Source organism: Ascaphus truei, chromosome 7 (assembly GCF_040206685.1).
Source record: "Ascaphus truei isolate aAscTru1 chromosome 7, aAscTru1.hap1, whole genome shotgun sequence".
NCBI lineage: Eukaryota > Metazoa > Chordata > Amphibia > Anura > Ascaphidae > Ascaphus > Ascaphus truei.
The window spans coordinates 84,804,978-84,825,819 of record NC_134489.1 but is presented as its reverse complement, the minus strand read 5'-3'; the positions used below and the strand labels follow the sequence as shown (position 1 = coordinate 84,825,819).

Sequence of the window (20,842 nt, the reverse complement as noted above, 5' to 3'; positions counted from 1 at the left end):
AACACAGACCCAGCCCAGTGCTGCTGGATCAAAATAGTCACATTATGCCAGAATGCCTTCTCTGCTCGGCGATACACACTTGGGAGGTCTGGTCGAAATGTAAGACTAGATTTGGGCTATCTTCACCCAGCTCACAACTTGCGCCTATATTCAACAACCCAAAATTTCCTCCGGGATGTGGATCCAAACTGTTCGGTCAATTAAAGATGAGGGGAATTGGGGCAATTGCGGATCTCTTAAGCTTTGGGAAGCACCTGAGCTACCAAGATATATGGGCTAAATACGATATTAGAGAATTAGACACATTTAAATATCTTCAAATCCGACATTTCATCCAAAAAACATGCCCACATCCAGAATTCCCTTCTCTCACCAAGTTTGAGCATTTGTGTAAAGTCAACACTCATCAAAAGGGTCTAATTTCAGAAATCTACGCTGAATTAGAGAAATCAGTGGACCCTCCAAACCATGACTACATGCTCAAGTGGGCAGCAGACCTGAATATTACTAGAGAGAGAGAGAATTGGGAAGCAGCCTCAGGAACTTCCCTATGCACCACAACAAAGGAGAACATATATAAAATCCTATATCACTGGTACCTTACTCCTGTGCGATTAAATCAAATTTACCCTCTGGCATCTGATCTTTGCTGGAGAGGCCGTGGGCATAGAGGGGACATGGCCCATATCTTGTGGACATGTCCAGAAATTGTGAAATACTGGACCAAGGTCCAAAATTTGATAAAAGAGGTCACCGACCTGGAGTTACCTATTGATCCACTGACCTTCCTACTGGCCAGGCCAATGAACGAAATTGACCACCCAGTTAGGAAATTAATCTTCTTTATTCTAACAGCGGCTAGATGTGAGATAGCGGCCTCCTGGAAGAAACTAACCACCTCCTCCAAAAGAACTATTAAAAAGAGGATCAACGAGGTGATGCTTCGGAGAAATTGACGGCTCTCCTTAGTCAAAACCTATTTACATTTTACAGAATATGGGAGCCCTGGTTACTTTTTATAAGATGAAGGCAACCCACACATACACTAGAAAGGGAAATCGTATACCCAGACAAGGAGTATCATGACACCCCGAGTCTAAGCATAAAAACTGATAAAACCAAGAACCCGGCACCCAGGGAGGGTACCCTCTCCCCAGTTGCTACCCTCCCCTCCTTCCTCCCCCCTCCAGGTCCTCTCCTCTCTTGCCTTCTCTCTCTGAAGGCCCCCCCTGTACGACAATCAAGGTTGTCAATCTTTTTTCCCCAAAATGTAAAAAATGTTCTTGTATTAGGCTGTACAGTGTGTATGACGAATTATTGTTGTATTACTGCCTAATAAAACCATTTGAAACAAAAAAAAAGAAATTGACTGCTGTACGACACCTTTTGAAGCTGAAAGTTCCCTTCATTGAGTGAACGTTGCCTTGGGACAGAAGACTACTTGGTAATAAATGTGGAGACTTTATAAGTGATCTCCTTACACTACAAAATAATGGGACTAAATTAAAATAGACTATTCAAATCCGAATACTCGCATTACGTATTTCTCTCTCTACGGACAGTGCACCCAGGACTTTACAGGATGTATGTAGCAGGAAACAATAGTGAAGGGGTGGCTATCTCCAGTCTTCAAGGGCCACCAGCAGGTCAGGTTTGAAGGATATCCCCGCTTCAGCACAGATTAATTGAGCCACCTGTGCTGAAGCGTGGATATCCTTAAAACCTGTCCTGTTGGTGGCCCTTGAGGACTGGAGTTGGCCATCCCTGCAATAGGGATACAACATTCCTAAGGAGTCAAGAGGTTGAGCCATTCATGCTACGACAATAAGAAAAGGAGCGGCAGCTATTACAGTAGAAGTAGTTTAGTTCGCCCTTCTGTACAGTAAAATAATGGGTGTGGGATGGCAAACATGATAACCGAGGAGAGGCAATGGGACATTAAATAAGGAGAGGTGTGTAATTCAGTACACCTGCCTTAGGCCTCGGATATAGTAAGTGCGTGCACGCCAGAGTGATCTGCGAACTGAGATCACTCGCAACAGGGATGTGTCACGAGGCTGGTTTGCCCTCGTTGGCTGAACTACTCACATGACCCGACTGTCGCGTGACAAAATCAAATTTTTCTGTCGGCTTAAAATTCTGCTGCTCGCGCTCACAATGGCCGGCCATATAGCGCTGCTGCACTTTGTTCGCACCACCACTCACACTATGGCCGGCCATATAGCGCTACAGCACTTTGTTCGCACCGCGCACACCGTCGCTCACGTTATGGACGCAGCCGTACAAGTGTTTTGGTTTCTTTGTAGAGTAGCATTTTAACATGGGATCAGTTAGTGTGTATATTGGTTAGTGCCAAACTAATGTGTATTGTTGAATTTACATCTATTAGTCTTGGCTTGTTTTATATTCTTGATAAATGCTTAGTCAGGCCCAAATTTACAAATGTAATTATAAACCAGGCAATAAAATGTAACCAGTCTAAACACGACTGCGTGCAAGATGGGCAGTGCCACACCATCTGCTTTCATTTCATCCCGGATTAGTTAGTTGTTGAAATATTAGCATTTATTTCCAGTTTAAAAAACTGAACATGTTCAACCTTCCGCGAGAAAACACGTTGGTTGCATGTGGACACTTCAGCATTATTTCTTAAATGCAAACAGCATAAAAATGAAACCTTGTTTTAAAATGTCACATATTTGACATTGCCCTTAAAAGTGTTTCCATCTACACTCGCATTAACATTTTGCAGAGTAAGCGCAAAGGCAGACGGCCTCGTCTCTTTGTGGGGTTACAGAGAACGGTGGCTTAGTGTTGCTATAATCGTGCACACGCTACATGTCCACAACCCAGGAACCAGTCTGACAGACGGCGTTTTATTAATAACTGTATTCATTCTCTGTGGGATGGTACAGACAATGCAAGGTAATATCCGGATTTAATGACTCAAGGACGAATCATTGGCAAGTAGAAGGAAACTGTTGTACGAGTCAAAAGAAGTGAAATTGTTAGGTATGAAAAATCCCGATAAGCTAAAAATGTAATACCAATACAATCAAAATACAACTGTTAGTTTTCCAAATAACTCAGTGTCACGGTAACTTATGACAAGGTTATAATATACACACCAAAAATATAACTGGATTGAATTGAACACGGCTTAGATATGATAAAATATAATTTATTCCTTAATGAAGGTGAACACACAAGATATACAAATAACAGGCAAAATATACACTTAGGGTTGGAATGGGGATGAGGAAGTAATCAGTTAACAGAATTAGCAATTCATCAGCAATCACGAAGATACACGACTAACACGAATAACACGACTAACAACTGAGGATAGGCTGGACACTGGTTTATATGCAATCCCCAGGCTATACCTCATTATTGAGTGCAGGCCATTGGAGAACAATTACCTGCATCCCATCTCTTCTTGCCACCTCACCTGAGGGGCACCATAATACCTGCCCACTGGGTGGGTAATATTCTAAACAGGGGGCTTATTTTCTCAGTCCCCCTCCCACTAGCCTGGCGTCTTCAAGTCTAGCTTGGCCCAGGATGCCTTTGTCCAAGGTGTGAATTACCACACTTAATTTCAAGTCCCCATGTCCTGCCCTTTGTTGTGCTTGCATGCATAAGCAGGGTGGGGGAGTCTTTGATCAGGAGTTTTATGTTCGGTCATTTGTCAGCCATCCGGGAACATTAATATAGCAGATGGGCTCTGAGTTTTCATACCAGACCCAAAATACAATTCATAGTTTAATATCTACACATATCAAAATAATCGGTTCTGTTGGGCCCAGTGGGCCGATACTTGCCAATCCCTCATGCCGGAGGGGGTTCTACATAGTGGCCAAGTTTCAGCCCCCTGCGACCCCCAGAACCGGAGATACACCAATGCAGGTTAAAACACTTTTTAAATACAGGATTCTTCCCTTTAAAAATGAATCTCTGCTTTTCACTCTTTCTCCATTGAAATCAACAGGCTCCGCCGCCATAGGCGTTCAATGGAGGAACTCCGCCATTGCCGTCTATGGGACTTCTCCGCCATAGCCTTTCAATGGGGAAATGCCGCCATTGACGGCTATGGGAAAATCACCAATCTTTACATTTGTCCATACTCCGTCTGGTTGTTCGGAGAGGGCTGGAAATGGTCATGCATTTATGCCGGAACTGTGGCTACATGCGACCCAACTCCCAGCCCTCTGGTCCTCGCAGAACCGGAGATATGGACTCACACTTTTTACTGTTTCGGACTTAGCCGTTTTCACGGCACGCAGTTTTCTCCCATTGGAATCAATGGCCAGCGCCGCCATAGGAAATGCATGCACGAGCGCCGCCATTAGATTCAATGGGACCTCCGCTCCGCCATTGAAGTTAATGGCGCGACCCTCTTCATGAGCGCGACCCTTTACGGGGGTCCCTCATTCCCGGACCCGATGGGGGTCGTGTGTGGGGGCTCCTAGGGGCAGCAAGAATTTTATTTCGGGGTCCCCTAGAACCTAAGTTTCCCATGCCATTTGTCGTTGAACTTGAACTAACAGTGATCAAAGCTCTCGTTTAGAAAATGTTTCCGCTCTTGCGGTCTGCGGTTTGGATGGCTGCCAACCTATTCCTGGAGGTCGGCGTCGAGGAATCCCCATTGAAGTCAATGGCTCCATTGACTTACAATTGGAAACCGCCGCTCCTCCTCTCGGACGCCACCTGCTGGTCTTCGCTGGAAACAGGTCCAAAACCGCCAGATCTGCCATTGGAATGAATGGAGCTGCAATGGCGACCTATGGGAGGCTGCAAACTGGAGCCTGAAAAGGCTGGAAAATGGGACAAAGGGCTATAAACACTAAGTTAACCTTAACCCTTTCCCTCTTGCATCAATCCTAGTGTAGGTGTTGGTGCAAACACTGGAACAGAAACAATACAGTTTGTCAGGATAATATACAGTTGGATGCTGAAGCAATGTAAAAATACATTACTGGAGCACAGTCCAGTTAACCCCTCGCTTCCCAAGTGAGAGCAGGGGGTGGCCAAATAAGGTGTAACCCCTTTAATACCGGGCCAAACCACCTCTCCCATGACACTCTGGTCCAAGAGAAGTTAAAAGTTGACATGTAAAGGGGAATCCACATAATGTTGTACTTCCTTTTTTCTGTGAGAAACTGCAGAAATGTGCGTTGGTGCGTATTTGTGCTGCCCTAAACAAAATAATTTATTTCCACTAATCTATTAACAGCTGTCTGTGAGTAGGTTTAGTGGCCATGCACTTCTTTAACCCAGGCTATGCTGCAAAAGCTGAGTATGGGCCGTTCTATACAGCGTGCGGCCGCGCGTTCCTATGCGAACGCGCGTGCACGTGCCGCGTGCTTTCCGTGTATATAGAGCCGGGAGCTGCAGGTAAGTGTGTATGCGTGTGTATATGTTGTGGGAGTGTAAGTAAGATTTTTTTAAATTAAAAAGAAGTTTAATATTTTTTTTTTTTGTGTGCTTTTATTTACCCCCACACACACGCATACATACACACATACACACATATACATCCATTTGAGCGCAGGCAGCGGCGCGAAAAGATGAATTTCTTCATCTTCGCCGCTGTCTGTCGGCTCCCCTCTCCCCGCCGTGCGCGCGCGCGGCACATCTATAGAAACTATATAACATCTATAGAAACTAAAAATCCACGCGCACGGTGTAGCACACGCCCGGCACTATAGAACGTGCCTAACACGGCAGGCATAAGCTTGTAGGGCTCCATGTTGAAATGAACAAGAAGAAAAAGGTGACACACTGAGAGTGCTCATTTGCATGTCATTACCCAGAATCCCTGTCTGCCATGGAAGCATTGTATGTGAAGTGATAATCCGAAAAGCAAGTTTGCAGACCTGTCGGAGATGTGAATGTGCTCACAAGTGGCATTATTTTTGCTGTACATTACATGAATCTATTAAGAAATGATTCGCTTCTAATGAGAGACTTGTGGTGTCCTGAAAAGGCGTGGGCAACAACATTGTGCTTTTTTTTTAGGTCTGTTTGGAGTATCTCACTCATAGGAAGACCTTTAAAGTCTTTATTCATCTCGTGGAATCTGGACCTAAACCCACCAAATCTCATTTATTTGAAGTTTTACGTGAACTTTGACAGATACCGCATGAAACATTTACGACAAACTCATGTCGGTCCATTCAAATGTATCTCAAATTCTAACTTAAAAAGAAAGCAATGGTATGTTGTCTGAAAAGTCCAAATGATTAGCTTCATGCAAATGCTTTATTATCTATTGTATTTTTTGCACACTGTCTTTACATTACATACAATATTTTCACATTCTTCATTGTAAAATATACTGTTTTCAACTATACATCATAGGTATGTTTTTCGTTACACACCATATGTATTGCATGTTATTCCATTGCACACCATCATATGTATGACATGTTTTGCATGATGCAACCTAGGCATACAAAGTGTAAACCAAGAAACCCCTTCAGAAATTGGTCTCTGCATGGTTCGTCTTTCATATTGTCAGCACTAAATGGTTCCTTTACTTTCAAATTAGCAGTTTGCTTGGAACGACGTCTGCTTTTTGGAGGAAAAATAGTTTGCTCCCCACTTTGTGTTTCATATAATGGCAAAGTCATCGCCTGCAAACTTACAATCTGCCCCAAGCAGAATGTATTTCACCATAGCCTCAGAGAAAACAAATACCGTCTGCCAAAGAGCAGCTTGTTTTCCCTTCAATCTGGCTATTCAGTTTGTGAAATACACAGCTTTACTGGTGTCTTGCATGAATGGGGTTTGTCTTTTATACTGCAACAATGCGTTTATTTGGTACCTTTAAAAGTCCTGGAATGGATTTGGATTATTTACAAGTTGTAGTGTCTTTAATTGGATCAATAAAAATAAATATTCACAGCAGTATTATACATGAGCTTACAAGAATACAAGGTATTTTCTTCGTGTGGCTATAAATAAATGATATGATGGCCTTTTTATAACCTTGGCACTGTGCAGGTGGGGGAGCTGGTGTGTGTGGTGCTGCTGGTGTGTGCACAGGCACGTGTGAAAAGAATATGGCGAAACTGTCACATAATATAAATATTATGTACTTACAATTGATAACAGCATGAGGTTAATTAGTGAGCCACAAAGCTGATTGTAACATGATTTGTTATAAATTGACAACTAGAGGGAATCACAGTACAATTAAATAATGCAGCATTTATTTATTTTTTGCCAAAAGGGGGGGAAAAAATCACTGAATGTAATGCGAAGTCGGCCCATCTTACTATAACCATACTTTTGCTCACAGCTCAAATTCACTGGAACTGAAATACTAGTTGAGAACACAGATGATTTTTGTAGGTTTGGTAACCGTAAATCAGCCCAGGCCATGTGTATGTTCAAAGCTGCTACTGTTTTACATTTCCAAGAACCTAGAGAATAAATGCGGTTATGTCTACATCAGACATTAATTCTACTTCAAACAAACAATCTCTTCTCAATTAATTCAACTTTCTTATCACTCCCATATGGAACTTTTTAAAAAAGTTGAGTGACTTGTTATAGTGCTACTAAATTGAATGGTTTTATTATTATTGTTATTATACGACCGGTCCAAAAACGTTATTTTTAACCGTTGTAAAGTTTACTCTTCACATCCAATTTGTTGTTCCCCGTGTTGGCGTTCATTTTCTATCGAGGGAATAATATATTTATTCTGGAACAAGTCCCTGCTATGTGGAACCCTCACTTCGAACCGCTTGATTTTATGACACTTCACTCTATTACACCACCAAACCCTCTCATTAATATTGTATTTGTTTAATTAGAGTCACTCCATGATTATCCCCATCACATTGTAATAAAGCTAGGTGGCACAAATGACATTGAGGAAAGAAGCAGCTGTCACTTAGCCATGTTTGCTGAGCCTTGTAGGGACATAGCTTTGAGTTGCCTTTTTACGAGACTCTGGAGTTGTATACCAGATGTGTTCAACTTGTTTCTTGTTTTCCCTGTTCACAAACTATTTATTTGATTGTCCGCTTCTGGTTTTTGTTTGTCCCTTCGGCCAATCCATAGTGATTTTTTGTCGAATACTAGAACTAGGATATGCAAAAGTAACTTGAAGAAACAGAAAATAGTTATAAAAACAAAGCTCCATCTGCACCTGGATGTTTTGTCTGGCAAATATATTTATGTAAAAGGGCATCATACAGTATTTAACTCCTTTCAGCGTCTAAGCAGCATTCATGATTGAGATCCCTCCCTGGATGTGCTGTAGTACAGAGCAGTACAGTCTTTATAGTCTAAAGCTCACTGTTGAACAACAGAAATCCAGAAGTTATTATTGGAGTCCTCCAATGATGACTGTTTATCCCCACTGTCCACATGTTTTGTCACCTGCAATGAATAAAAACACATTATTACTGTCATCAATATCCTTTTTATCTGTGGTGCAAGTACACAACATGTAGCTCTGAATCACTGTTTTATATCTAGTGGAAGAAACTAACAGGACCGCTCTGGGTGAGCCCGCTGATTCTGTACCTTCCTTGACCCAGACTTGTTTGTATGACCTGTTTAACACAGCATGCAAAAGCTTTACGTAAAAAATAAATCTAAAGAAAGTAGACAGGGCGCTAAAGGTGGCACCTTAGGTGCTCATTTTCATGTCATTGCCCAGATTTCTTGTCTGCAGCTTTACCACTGTATGTTGTGACAATGGGCTGATCTAAGCAGATTGGGGTAGACACACACATGGGTATTCTTTGCTGTACTTTGTACGGTTAAGCATTGTTGCCTTTTTTTTGTAACCCTCCATAATGTGGTTTTGTTTAAATGTTTCCGTTGTCCTTTCGGGACCTGGTAAGCAATGTCGGTTTATGTTTCCAATGGAGGAACTTAGTAACACTACCATTTTCTTGTAATTTTGTCTGGGACCAGTTAGGGGCGCCATACCCAAGTGAAGGAACAATGTTGTAGCCTTATCAGTTGCTGTGGCAAGGGCTGACTTATAATGCTGTTAGGCAATGTTTTTACATCACCTCCAAGAAACTGAACCTGTGAAGGTAATTTGTCCCAAAAAAATAATAATTGGAGTGAGGGAAATTGCTTCTTTAAACTTTTAAGTTGTAATGTAGTGTGTTAGGATTTTTCAGGTAATGGCATATTTGGTTTGGTGTTTCACACTTCAGTGCATCACTTACTACGTTATCTATAACTCCTTATGCTTCATCGGATGCAGTTATCTTGTGGTATAACATCTAACAGGACTCCAGGCAAAGGGAGTTGAGTTATAGTGGTAAGAAATGCAGGAGTAGGAGTCACTGAACCGTAATTATAACCTTTAATTTAGTCCCTTGCATTACAAATAAAATCCCATGGACACAGACACTATTATGGAAGTAAATGGGGGGTGCAACTTGCAATTTTTACGATTAAACTGAAGGCGTATAATTTATTTTACATCCTGCTCTATACCAAAATCAATAGCTGCCTACTTTAATAGTTATTTTAAGCTGCATTCCGCAATGCTTTCCTTCTCCCTCACTCCCCCCCCTTATACGTACTAATTTAACACATTCATACCGTTTCTAGTTGCGTAAAAATAATGAATAAATTATTCGCAGTGCCATTGCTTTAGTTGACTTGTGACTGTTCCCTGGATAACAAAAGTATATTGTTCTAGCAGGCAAGGTGTTTTAGGGCATTTCTGCTGGTTATATTCTAGGTGAAGTACGGTATATACAAATAAAGTTATTGTATGCACTAAATAATACTTGTCATAATTCAAATTAATTTTTGGGAAATCAATATATCCAGTTAGACATAATTTCCAGTAAATCAGTACAGGTTCTGGAAATAGCAATGCTTGAAAAAAAAAAAAAAAACATGACTGGATTCCCATTTTTATCAAGCAATTTCCAGCTGTAATTTAAAATACAATACAGGCATACCCCGCTTTAAGTACACTCAATTTAAGTACACTCGCGAGTAAGTACATATCGCCCAATAGGCAAACAGCAGCTCACGCATGCGCCTGTCATCACGTCCTGAACAGCAATACCGGCTCCCTACCTGTACCGAAGCTGTGCGCAAGCAGGGAGACTATAGAGCCTGTTACAAATGCGTTATTTACATCAGTTATGCACGGATATAACGATTGCAGTACAGTACATGCATCAATAAGTGGGGAAAAGGCAGTGCTTCACTTTAAGTACATTTTCGCTTTACATACATGCTCCGGTCCCATTGCGTATGTTAATGCGGGGTATGCCTGTACACTGTGCAGTTCATAAGATTTCATTCATTGCACTACTGCCAACTTAAAGCAGAAGTGTGAATACAATAACTGCATAGAAGACGTCACAAAAGTACTGTAATATTTTTTTTGCTAATGAAGGGATATGTATTCTGAAATATAATATTTTGGCCAATCTATTCTGAAATTTTTTTAATAATACTAATTCTTCAGCATTTAATTGCTGTGCGAAATTTCCTTTTACTTTTTTTAATATGGTTGTAAATGACTGTTTTGCTAATTAATTCATACATTTATGCATCTTAGTGGCTGGCTCAAATAGTAAAATTGTGTAGCTATGCTCAGACATTACCAATATAGCATGCCGTTTCTTGCCCCCAACAAAAGTATAATATTCTGGTTTGGCATTTTCTTTTTTTTGTTCTTTCCCAAAATCTGTTTACTGAAAGTTTAATAACCCTTCTGCTGCAGATACTAGATTTTACATGACAAGCAATTGAGTAGAAGCGCCATTATTTCTAATGTAGATTTATTTCTTTATCTTCGGATTAAGCCAACGTTGTTATTTTAAAATAGAAAATAGAAAGTATTCATACCAATCTTATCTAATTGTATAAATGGCAATTCAAACAGTGCTCTAGAGCATAACCCATTTTATACCAGTTAACTGGAGCAGCTCTTTTATACTGATCAGAGATATTAGCTTGCACACTTTTCGGATTAAGGATCGAGCAAAGCTAAGCAATTTTGTCACTTGAAGAATGCAAGAGGCAATCGTTTATCAGAAAATGAGGTCACCTCTCCTCTGTGCCCCCTGTAAGGAAGAAAACAGAAGCAGAAATAAAATCAATAAATCTTATTTCCCTTTTGCTTTTGTTTTCCTCTCAAGCAGAAGTTCAGATAATAGGAACTTGCTGTACATTGTAGTTTTTTTTAGCACACTTTGAGGGAATGGGGTTTGTTTCCACCCCCTCTCCCCACTGTCATGTGCTTTGCTAGAATGTATGTAGTGTTGGAGGCAGATCCTCTAGAATGAACCAATGAGATCAATACGTCCTTTTAAATTTAACTAGCGTTCAACAAAAAGGGTAATAGTCCTTAGCTGAACCCGGTGCTTGTCCTTGAAATACACCACTATAGTAACCATTGTCGTACCAAAGGTATCCCCTACTAGAAGAATTGACGCCATACAATGAACTTGGCAGGTTTCACCATGTATTGTGTGCTGGGTTCATTTCTAATCTCCATGAGGAAGTAACCTTAAGTGACTGGAATGCTGTAGAATGATTAGTATATTTACAACTTGCAGCTTGTTACGTTTTGGATGTGAGCAAAGTGTAAACCGTTTTCTCTTTAGCTGCTGTTTTAAATTTGAAGAGGAGCGCCAGAAATTGTGGTTATTAACCCATTCTGTGTGGGGTGGGGCTGCATCGCAAATAGCCTTTCACTTTGCAATAAAGAGGCTAGCTTTAGGATACTGTATGTTAAGTGAAGATGGGTAAGAAAACCCTTTCCATTTGAATCTCAGACTCTCAATGTTTAACAGCATTCCAAAAATAAGCTAACTACGTATCCAATAGTGCTGGGTTTTTCTAATTTTCTTATATTCTAAAATATTTTGCATTGTGAGCAATCACTTATCCCTATTTTGTGTCGTTTTCATTTTTTTTAAAGAACGTTTTAAGTTAATCGTGAACGACTTTTCTCTTTTCTGTTGCAGCTCTACTGAGAAGTCATTTCCTTGGAGATCAGCAGGTAAGAGAATTTTAATCCAGAATATCTGGAGACATGTTTTTTCTAATATTATGTGGCTTAAAGAATACAAAAAAGACTTCAGAACTTCACATACTGTACAGTACACCTTTCTGTTGAACAGTAGCACATAGAAAGTTGCTGTCTCTTACTCTGGCTGAAATGGCATGAGTGGGTGTAAAACATTTGATTTGAGTGAAACATTGTATTCACTCCTGATCAATGGTGTTCCCCACCGCTGTGAAGCATAGAAGAGCAATGAGAAAGGTAGTAGTGGCATAGCTATTGCATTGGTGGACAACAGGGGGGTTTCACCTGTGGCCACTGGCCGCCCTAGCAACCCACTGTCCTTCTTTTCTCCCCAGTACAAAGGCAGCAGAGATGTTGCTTGCATGGAACATAGCTTCTCTCCACCACTTAATGACTAGTACACTGCTATATACTAGACATGGGGTGGCAAACTCCAGTCCTCAAGGGCGACCAGCACGTCGGGTGTTAAGAATATCCCTGCTTCAGCACAGGTGGCTCAGTCAATGATAGATAAAGTAAACTAACCGCTCAACCTTATTAGACTATAGTAAATGGAGTAGCCAAACAATGGGGTGTATGGGGAATTGGAATCAATGGACACGAAGTGATCAAGAAATTATCAAAGCGAATCCCCTATGTTTGCACTCATCCACAAATATTAATGTAATAACAATTGACCAATAGTCTTCTAATGATGGTAAGTTTATATGATCTAATATCTGAGTTAGAGATCAAAAATATAGGTCAGATCTCAACCTGAAAAAGCTGATACCAGAATAAAATGAAAAATAATAAAAACTGTATTAATTATTATAAACTATTCTAAGTGTTTATATATATCTCTTATTATATATTAGTGAAAGCACTGTATGCCTGTCTGCATCTTCCTGTGTCCCTAGGGGAAATCTCATTGGTCCCTTGGGCCGCCCGCCCCCACACCTCTCATTGGCCTGAGGCGGAGTAACGACGCACACGCACACACTCTGTTGCTTGGCCTCACTCTCCCCCGTCAGTTGGACCGCAGCTCACCTTCCACACCCCCCCCTCCTCTCCCGGTGCCCCTCACTCTCTCCCCCCCTCCCCACCTCACCCAAATCCCCACGCTCCGCAACATCCCCAGCCGCACCATCACCCTCACCGTGCGCCGCTCCCGGAGAGGGGAAGCGCGGCCCTCCTGCTCAGCAGCAAACTCCAGGCTCCTCCCTCCTCACAACGAGGAACGGAGGGGAAGCGCGGCGCGGCCCGGGCCTCCTGCACTCCCCCTCACGTGCGCTGGCTCCCGGACGGAGGGGAAGCGCGGCGCGGGCCTCCTCCTCACGTGCACCAACTCGCAGACGGAGGGTAAGCGCGGCGCGGGCCTCCTGCCACTCTTGCCCCCCCTCCGCCAGCTTCCTGAACTCACCTCCTGCCCCAGCCAGATGCCACGGGGTCAAGGTAAGTCACCCACCGTCTCCCACCCACGCACTGTCACCCAGTCACCCACACACCCACCCAGTCACCCAGTCACTTTCACCCAGTCACCCACTTTCACCCAGTCACCTACTTTCACCCAGTCACCTACTTTCACCCAGTCACCCACTTTCACCCAGTCACCCACTTTCACCCACTCACTCAGTCACCCACTCACTCAGTCACCCACTCACTCAGTCACCCACTCAGTCAGTCACCCACCCACTCAGTCAGTCACCCACCCACCCATTCAGTCAGTCACCCACCCATTCAGTCAGTCACCCACCCATTCAGTCAGTCACCCACCCATTCAGTCAGTCACCCACCCATTCAGTCAGTCACCCACCCATTCAGTCAGTCACCCACCCATTCAGTCAGTCACCCACCCATTCAGTCAGTCACCCACCCATTCAGTCAGTCACCCACCCATTCAGTCAGTCACCCACCCATTCAGTCACCCACCCATTCAGTCAGTCACCCACCCATTCAGTCAGTCACCCACCCATTCAGTCAGTCACCCACCCATTCAGTCAGTCACCCACCCATTCAGTCAGTCACCCAGGGGAAGCCCAACCCTGTCGTCCGCCCCCCCAAAATTACATCCCGGGCAACGCCGGGTCTCTCAGCTAGTATATATATATATATACACACACATATACAGTGTTCGACAAACCTATACATTTGCTCGCCCCGGGCGAGTGGATTTAACCCCCGGGCGAGTAAATATTGGCCCAAGCAACACACGTTTGGTACTAGGTGGCGAGTAGATTTTTTTGTGTGGCGAGTAGATTTTTTGGTGATTTGTCAACCACTGCACATATATATATATATACACATATATATATATACACATATATATATATATATATATATATATATATATATATATATATATATATATATATATATACATATATACATATATACATATATATATATATATATACATATATACATATATACACACACATATACAGTGTAAATAGGCGATGTAAAAATCCCCAGTGGTGGGGTAGGATGCATGGAGATGAAATCCATATGTAGTGAACATGGATAGACAAAGTAAATAAATTTAAATGTATCTCAAATAACTCATAAACGGACAGAGTAGGTATAAATGAACCCTGTAGGTATCCTGTTATATTTATATATGAGACCGGAATAAGTATCACGCAGAGAGCAATTCAGTTCAGAAGTGAAAAACTACACACCATCAGCTCATTGAGCATTTTCGTGCCCTTTTTTGTGGATCAGTGCAAACATAGGGAATTCTTTTTGATAATTTCTTGAACACGTTGTGTCTGCTCAGTCAACCATTGCTGACCTGTGGAAGAGAGCTCTTGACTTATAATATCAATTGTTAGTCCAAATTACATTTGGTATCAGCTGATACTGAAGCACTCCTTTACTCCGCATTAACATAACTGGACTAACGTTGCTATTTCTACTTAATTCATAGATTAATTTAATATTTGTAATATAATTATTAAAATGAATGGATGCCAAAGAGTGTCTCAGAAATCCATTGTTTAAAAGCAGCCCCCAACAAAGGAAACTGCAGTCTGAATGTCCCCATGTGGTAATTGTATGGTTTTGAATATAAAAAAGGGCCAGGTTAAATGACCATGGTTTCTCTCTGTGTGCTGCCATGTTCAGTGTTCTGCATCTCTGCTGTCCAACATTCCCCTCCTGTGCTGTCATTTAGGGCTCTGTCTGTCAGGGACCATTTGGTAATGCAGAAGGGGGTGTTTGCAAAGAGTGTGATTTGAAGGGGCAGTTCAATCTACTTGCTGCTTTTCATTAGTTAAAAAAATGAATATAAACTCTATAATGGTCGTCCTGGTAATCAATGACGACGGGAACACTGAAACCTGGCAGACGGCCCTCAGGATCCTCAGAGGTGTCTTTTCAGGGTTTCGATGCATTGACGGGACAGAGACTGCATACATTACAGCAGGGGTTCTCCACTTCAGTCCTCAAGATGCCCCAACAGTTCAGGTCTTCCACTGAGCTACCTGTACTGAAGCAAAGAGATACTGAAAACCTGACCAGTTGGGGGATCTGGAGGACTGCAGTTGAGAACCCCTGCATTACAGAGAAGATAAAATACGTTGGTTTTTTTTAGTTTATATATTTTTTTTTTGACATTACAAAAATAAATAAATACATTAAAAAAAAATATATATATATATATATATATATTCCCCTGAGTAGTTTAAACTGCCCCTCTAATAATAAGGCATTCTTCATCTCGCCATAACAGTTAGTATTCTTATTTACTTCATTTTGGAGGAGCTTGTGACTCTGCATTCCAAAGAGAGCCCCGAAGGGGTTAAGTCAGAACTGATCAACTGTTTCTTTAACCCTGAAGTGTAACCTCCTTATCAAATGATGTACTGTTCACTTTGCCATCGGAGGTTTCTCATTTTTATGATATTCATACTTAAACGAATTTAGTATTCTCCCAACAGCCTTTTGTAGACACTTCATGATGGAAAAATCTGTTTGGGATATGAAAATATGCATACACCAGCCTGGGGGCCACACAGGGAGCAACCTTGTTTTTCTTAAATGCCTGCATTGCGTTTGTTTGTACCATTTAAGTTGATGAGACTTTATATGTGAGACAGTTTGCAGTTGTGCAGGTTAATAATGCATATTACCTCAGACTTGTGGGAGAAGGATACATTAACTTCAAGCTCTTTACATCTCATTCTCTTAAGCCCAGGGACACTTCTCCTCTGGCCTGAAAATAAGTGTGATCACATATACAGATGTAGCCTCTCTCTGCACCAGAGGATTAAAGCGGATTCAGAATGATGCGCCCCCCATCCCCCCCCCCCCCCCCCGCGTGCAGTGCGTTCGCAGCAGACTCCCACCGCTGCAGACTTTCGCTTGTTTATCTTTAACGCCACGGGCAGTAAGTCTGGCTTCATATGTAGCTATACAGAGCATCACTTTAAACAGCTATCTCTCCCCCTACCCCCCACCTCTATAAGCTTATGAGTTTAACTCCCAATTCTAGTACGTTGCCCTCCTGGGCATGTCTTGTACTTTTTGGTTTAAAAAATTTAAAAAAAAAAAAAAACTATTTTGTTAATCATTGTTTTCTTAATCTCATTGTAACCTCAGACTCTGGTGACAAATCCATTTTTGATGTCCAGACACCTAATATTTCAACTGTTCATATCTCTTGAACAAAGAATTCTGGTTTAAATCGGCAATCCCTTCTCCCCGCCATTGAAAAAGAAAAACGTGTTTTTTGTTTGTTTTTTCACACTACTGCGGAGTCCTTTCGCCGCAATACCCCCCCCCCCTTTTTTTTTAAAATTACGCAAATGCATTCCAGACGTACGTAAAAGTTGGAGGGAAATTAAAATGGCTACTGCCATCCACACATAAAAATTACAAAGGCTGGTATGGTAACAACTGATGCAACTGAAGTAATAAAAAGATGGAAAGTACTAGGAGGGGGCGTTTGTATTCAAATGTTATTGAAAATTCCTGCTTTATACAATATAACACAACACAACACATCAAACATTGTAGACACAACAATCAATTCTGGTTGTGAGATCACCTGTACATAAGATTGCAGTTCTCCCAACGTAACAATACAGAGATTCCATGTAAAGGTAAAAGAAGAAAAACAATTAAAAAAAGCAGTCAAGAGAGGTCGGCATTTAAAGGAGTTTGATACATTTTACAATTTACAGGGGTACTTATAGATTTACTAGCATCATATAATTCTAGTATAATCTTATTCACCTAACTTCAAACTTATCCTTGTTCGGTGTATGAAGGACCCTGGCATTATGGCCCAAAAACCGACTTCTGTAATCTGTCATTAGGACTCTCCATTATACTTATGAATATTAGGGAGCCCATATTTTGGTGTTTGAAATTTAAGGGGGCACGGTCAGCTTCTCCATTCTACTAATAAATTCCACTCTATCCCACCATTCTTCTATGGATGGGGTGGAGGGTCTTTTTAAACTGATTTTGTTTCATTACTGTTTGTAATTAATAAAATAAACAGTTTGTTTTAACACCTTTTTGTTTTTGGGGGAGGCTGCTACTTGTATCCCTTTGACATATGTGCCGTTATAGGTATTGGTACAGATAACTGACGTGTAAATAGTTGGGGGTAAAACGGCTATATTGTTGTAATGCCACAAAATAAGGATGGGAACCGCTGATATTAAGATAGTATAATAGAAGTGCAGCTGTTTTGTTTTTATTTGAGAGGGTCAGATTTTTCCCTTTAGACAGTATTATAGTGTATGCTGCATGACTTGGAGGTACGATTTCCCCACCTCCCTGAAAATAAACATGCTGCATTACATGGAACTGCTGAGCTTGTCCTTCTTGGAGACATTAGAGCTGAAAGCAGCCAAATCTGGTTAGCACAACATGACCTAAAATTGTCATTGGTTACCACTGCTCTCATCTGTAAGAACCATCAAGATAAGATTGTTGTAGGTTGTCACATTTGTGGGATCGCAGTAGAAATGTGGGGTTATACGGAATATTACAGCAGGCTAATTTTACGTTCTGAGTAAATAATACGCCTTTAACAACCTTTTATGGTACATTTTTTTTTTTAATACACTGGTCTAGAATATAATTATTAATAAGTATTAATGTATTGGCTGTTTTCATGAATTCTTACTGCAGAGTTAAAACACTTGAACAACCTGGAGAATAAATGAGACCCTGTGTAATTCACATTTGTATAGTCTTAAACAGTGCATGTTACAAATATTTCCATGCTACCTGTTTCAGGTACTTGTAAAATCAAGTAATTGCACCGCTTTTGCTTATTCTAAACCGCATATATGCCACATGCTTCCTTTAGGTAGAGTGTATTGGCCCATGTGTACTATACGTTGCCAAACCATAAGACTTGAATGAGCTGCACCTAAAATAAGTAGGAAACCAAATATATGACACTGGGGGGACACTTTGAATAAGACTCCTCCACCCCACGTACCCAATCAAAATCCCAAACAGGATATACTGTAAGGGAAAAATGATCAAGACCATCACATTGACAGTGCACAAAATCAACAATTTTGTATAACACACACGTGCATGCCACACTTACTGTATATGCAGATATGAGAATATCTACACACACATGAGCACACAACACACAGCCTTAAAAGTGAATGGCAAGTAAATGTGCAGTTGTAGTGTCCAAAAGAAAGTGACTGAAACACTTTTAAAACCTGTGATAAGTCTCAAACGGATTTTCAGCAGTACTTGCAGAACGGTTAATCCCAGGAGAAACCAATGGCAAATCTGCTGCTGCCACATAAGGGGGGTCTTTAAACCTCAAACAGAATAGGAAAAGGAAGCACATGCCTTCGTGAGATATGTATTTACTGACCTAAATAAACAAAGCAAGGGATTGTACTAAAGAAAAAATGATATATATATATAGTGGAATTACGAGCTTGCTGCTGGAAGATCTGCATACAGGGGTCCTCTGTGTCTGGCTCACTGCACCGCGTGCGGTCACGTCAGATCCAGAACCAATGACGAGATGCGCACTCCAGCAAGATGACCTCGGACCTACACGTCAGCTCAACCACCAACCACTTAAAGTGTTTCGCTGCTCCTGTCTCCACTTCATCAGAACTAAAAAAAAAAAATAGCACCTCTTAGGAAATATGGGCCACTGGGTCAACTATGGGTGGCATATAAAGTAAAAAAGGGAAAATAGTCATCGGTAATCTAAAAAAAAAGCCAAACAGGTATGCCATGTGTAGTACTGTGCAGTTAAAATGTGTATTTACTTCTATAGGGCAGTCAGGCCTAAATTTCAATTGCTTTCTAAGTGCTAGAAATCTGTTCCACTGCACATGTTAAAAGAAATGTTAATCGGTATTTATATTTATGCTGCTATTTATGCCATTACGCACACATTTCCCAAAGTGATTGCACGCGTTTTGTTATGAAGCTATTTGATTGACGTTTGAGCTATAACTTCCTCTGCTTGACTGATGGAGTCACTTCAGCTTTGTCACAAAGGATTGTTCTCTTGAACACTGGAGGAGTTTGCATTACAATGCATGGTGTCTCCCTTACCTACGCATGGTTAAAAACAAGGTTCAACTGTAAACAGTTGGTAGCAATACATTGATAAAAAGCATTTCTTTGGGTTGGCACACTGCAGAGACCTCTGCATTCAAGTAGGATTTGCCGTATGTAGGGGAAATGGTCAGATCCGTCCGGCCAAATCATCCTTATATGCAACAGTAGTGGTGCTAGCACTAAATACTGTGCATGCAATGTCTTGTATATAATGTATACCATGTTCACTTATGTAACTATGTATGTATTATTTGTCATCTTAACTATATGCCCAGGACATACTTGAAAACGAGAGGTATCTCTCAATGTATTACTTCCTGGTAAAACATTTTATAAATAAAATAGCCTAAAAAAGGAGTAAGACTCGGTCCCCACTGGCTGCGGGTTCAAGAGCCGCCCCTCAATGGGGCCGGGCCCGCTGCGAGTTTATCAGGCATACATGAAAATTGCGATCAGCTCTAGCGACTGAGCGCTAGGCAACGTGCCGACCCCCCCCCCCCCCCCTCGCCGGTTTAGCCAATGAGGGTGAACCTGCCGGGTGATATGGCCACACACCCCCCCCCAATCACGCCCCCCACTCCCCCTGTCTTTTCCCCTGCAGCTCACTGCAGACCTGGGAACTCGGCTGCCCGCAGCGCAGGCACTGGGGCCATAGCCTAAGAATGTTCTTCCAGCTGCTGTAACTAGAAGACCTAAATATCACCTGCTTCATAGTCATGTCCTTGACTTTGTACAATTATCTGCATCCATCAGTTTGAAGGGGCTGCTTTGAAACAATTTTCTGCACTGTGAAGTGCTTTGCGATTTTTATAGCATGTCAACAAGGCTCAGCAGTCTGGAATGTGGGGATTAGTGGCATTCTGATCTCTCCATAAGGTGATTCTACACAGTCATCAGAGCTGTATCAGCAGATATGATGCATTCACGGAGCCCAAAATATTTGCATAGTACTTCAAGCCATTCAGCAGCAGACCTACAATTAAATCATCTGAATGGGTTGTTGGCATCCCATGGAATGAGTTCATTTAAAGAAATGATCCTGCAGAGTTGGTGGAGCAGCGATGAGGTTTTTGAGCCTCCACAGCTTGCTTATTTCCCATTTACGATCATTTTAGTGACAATTCACCAGTCAGAAATGGAGTGATGTTTATAATAGATTTGCCCCACACATGCTTTAAAGCATTCATTGACCACACTTAATTAAAAATAAAAAAAAGCTGTGAAACATGCAAATTATTTCTCCTTCTGTTCCTC

General features: G+C 41.6%; 1 protein-coding gene and 1 long non-coding RNA gene across 8 annotated transcripts in view; one reads left to right on the top strand and one right to left on the bottom strand.

Annotated features, from left to right (window-relative positions):
* Window positions 1-20,842, top strand: part of PKP4 (plakophilin 4) — a 194,922-nt gene that overhangs the window by 117,057 nt on the left and 57,023 nt on the right. For 6 of the 7 annotated variants that reach the window (XM_075609323.1, XM_075609322.1, XM_075609327.1 and 3 more), the window contains one exon: window positions 11,979-12,013. In XM_075609323.1, coding sequence (XP_075465438.1) covers window positions 11,979-12,013 — 35 coding nt within the window. Of the gene's footprint in view, window positions 1-8,940; window positions 9,066-11,978; window positions 12,014-20,842 lie in introns of all 7 variants that reach the window. The other variant, XM_075609324.1, reaches the window with a different exon arrangement.
* LOC142499655 (uncharacterized) lies at window positions 6,234-20,420 on the bottom strand. Its single transcript, XR_012802708.1, has 3 exons — window positions 20,292-20,420; window positions 18,945-19,132; window positions 6,234-8,397 (listed from the first exon to the last, which is right to left on the bottom strand). It is a non-coding gene; the product is annotated as an uncharacterized LOC142499655 (long non-coding RNA).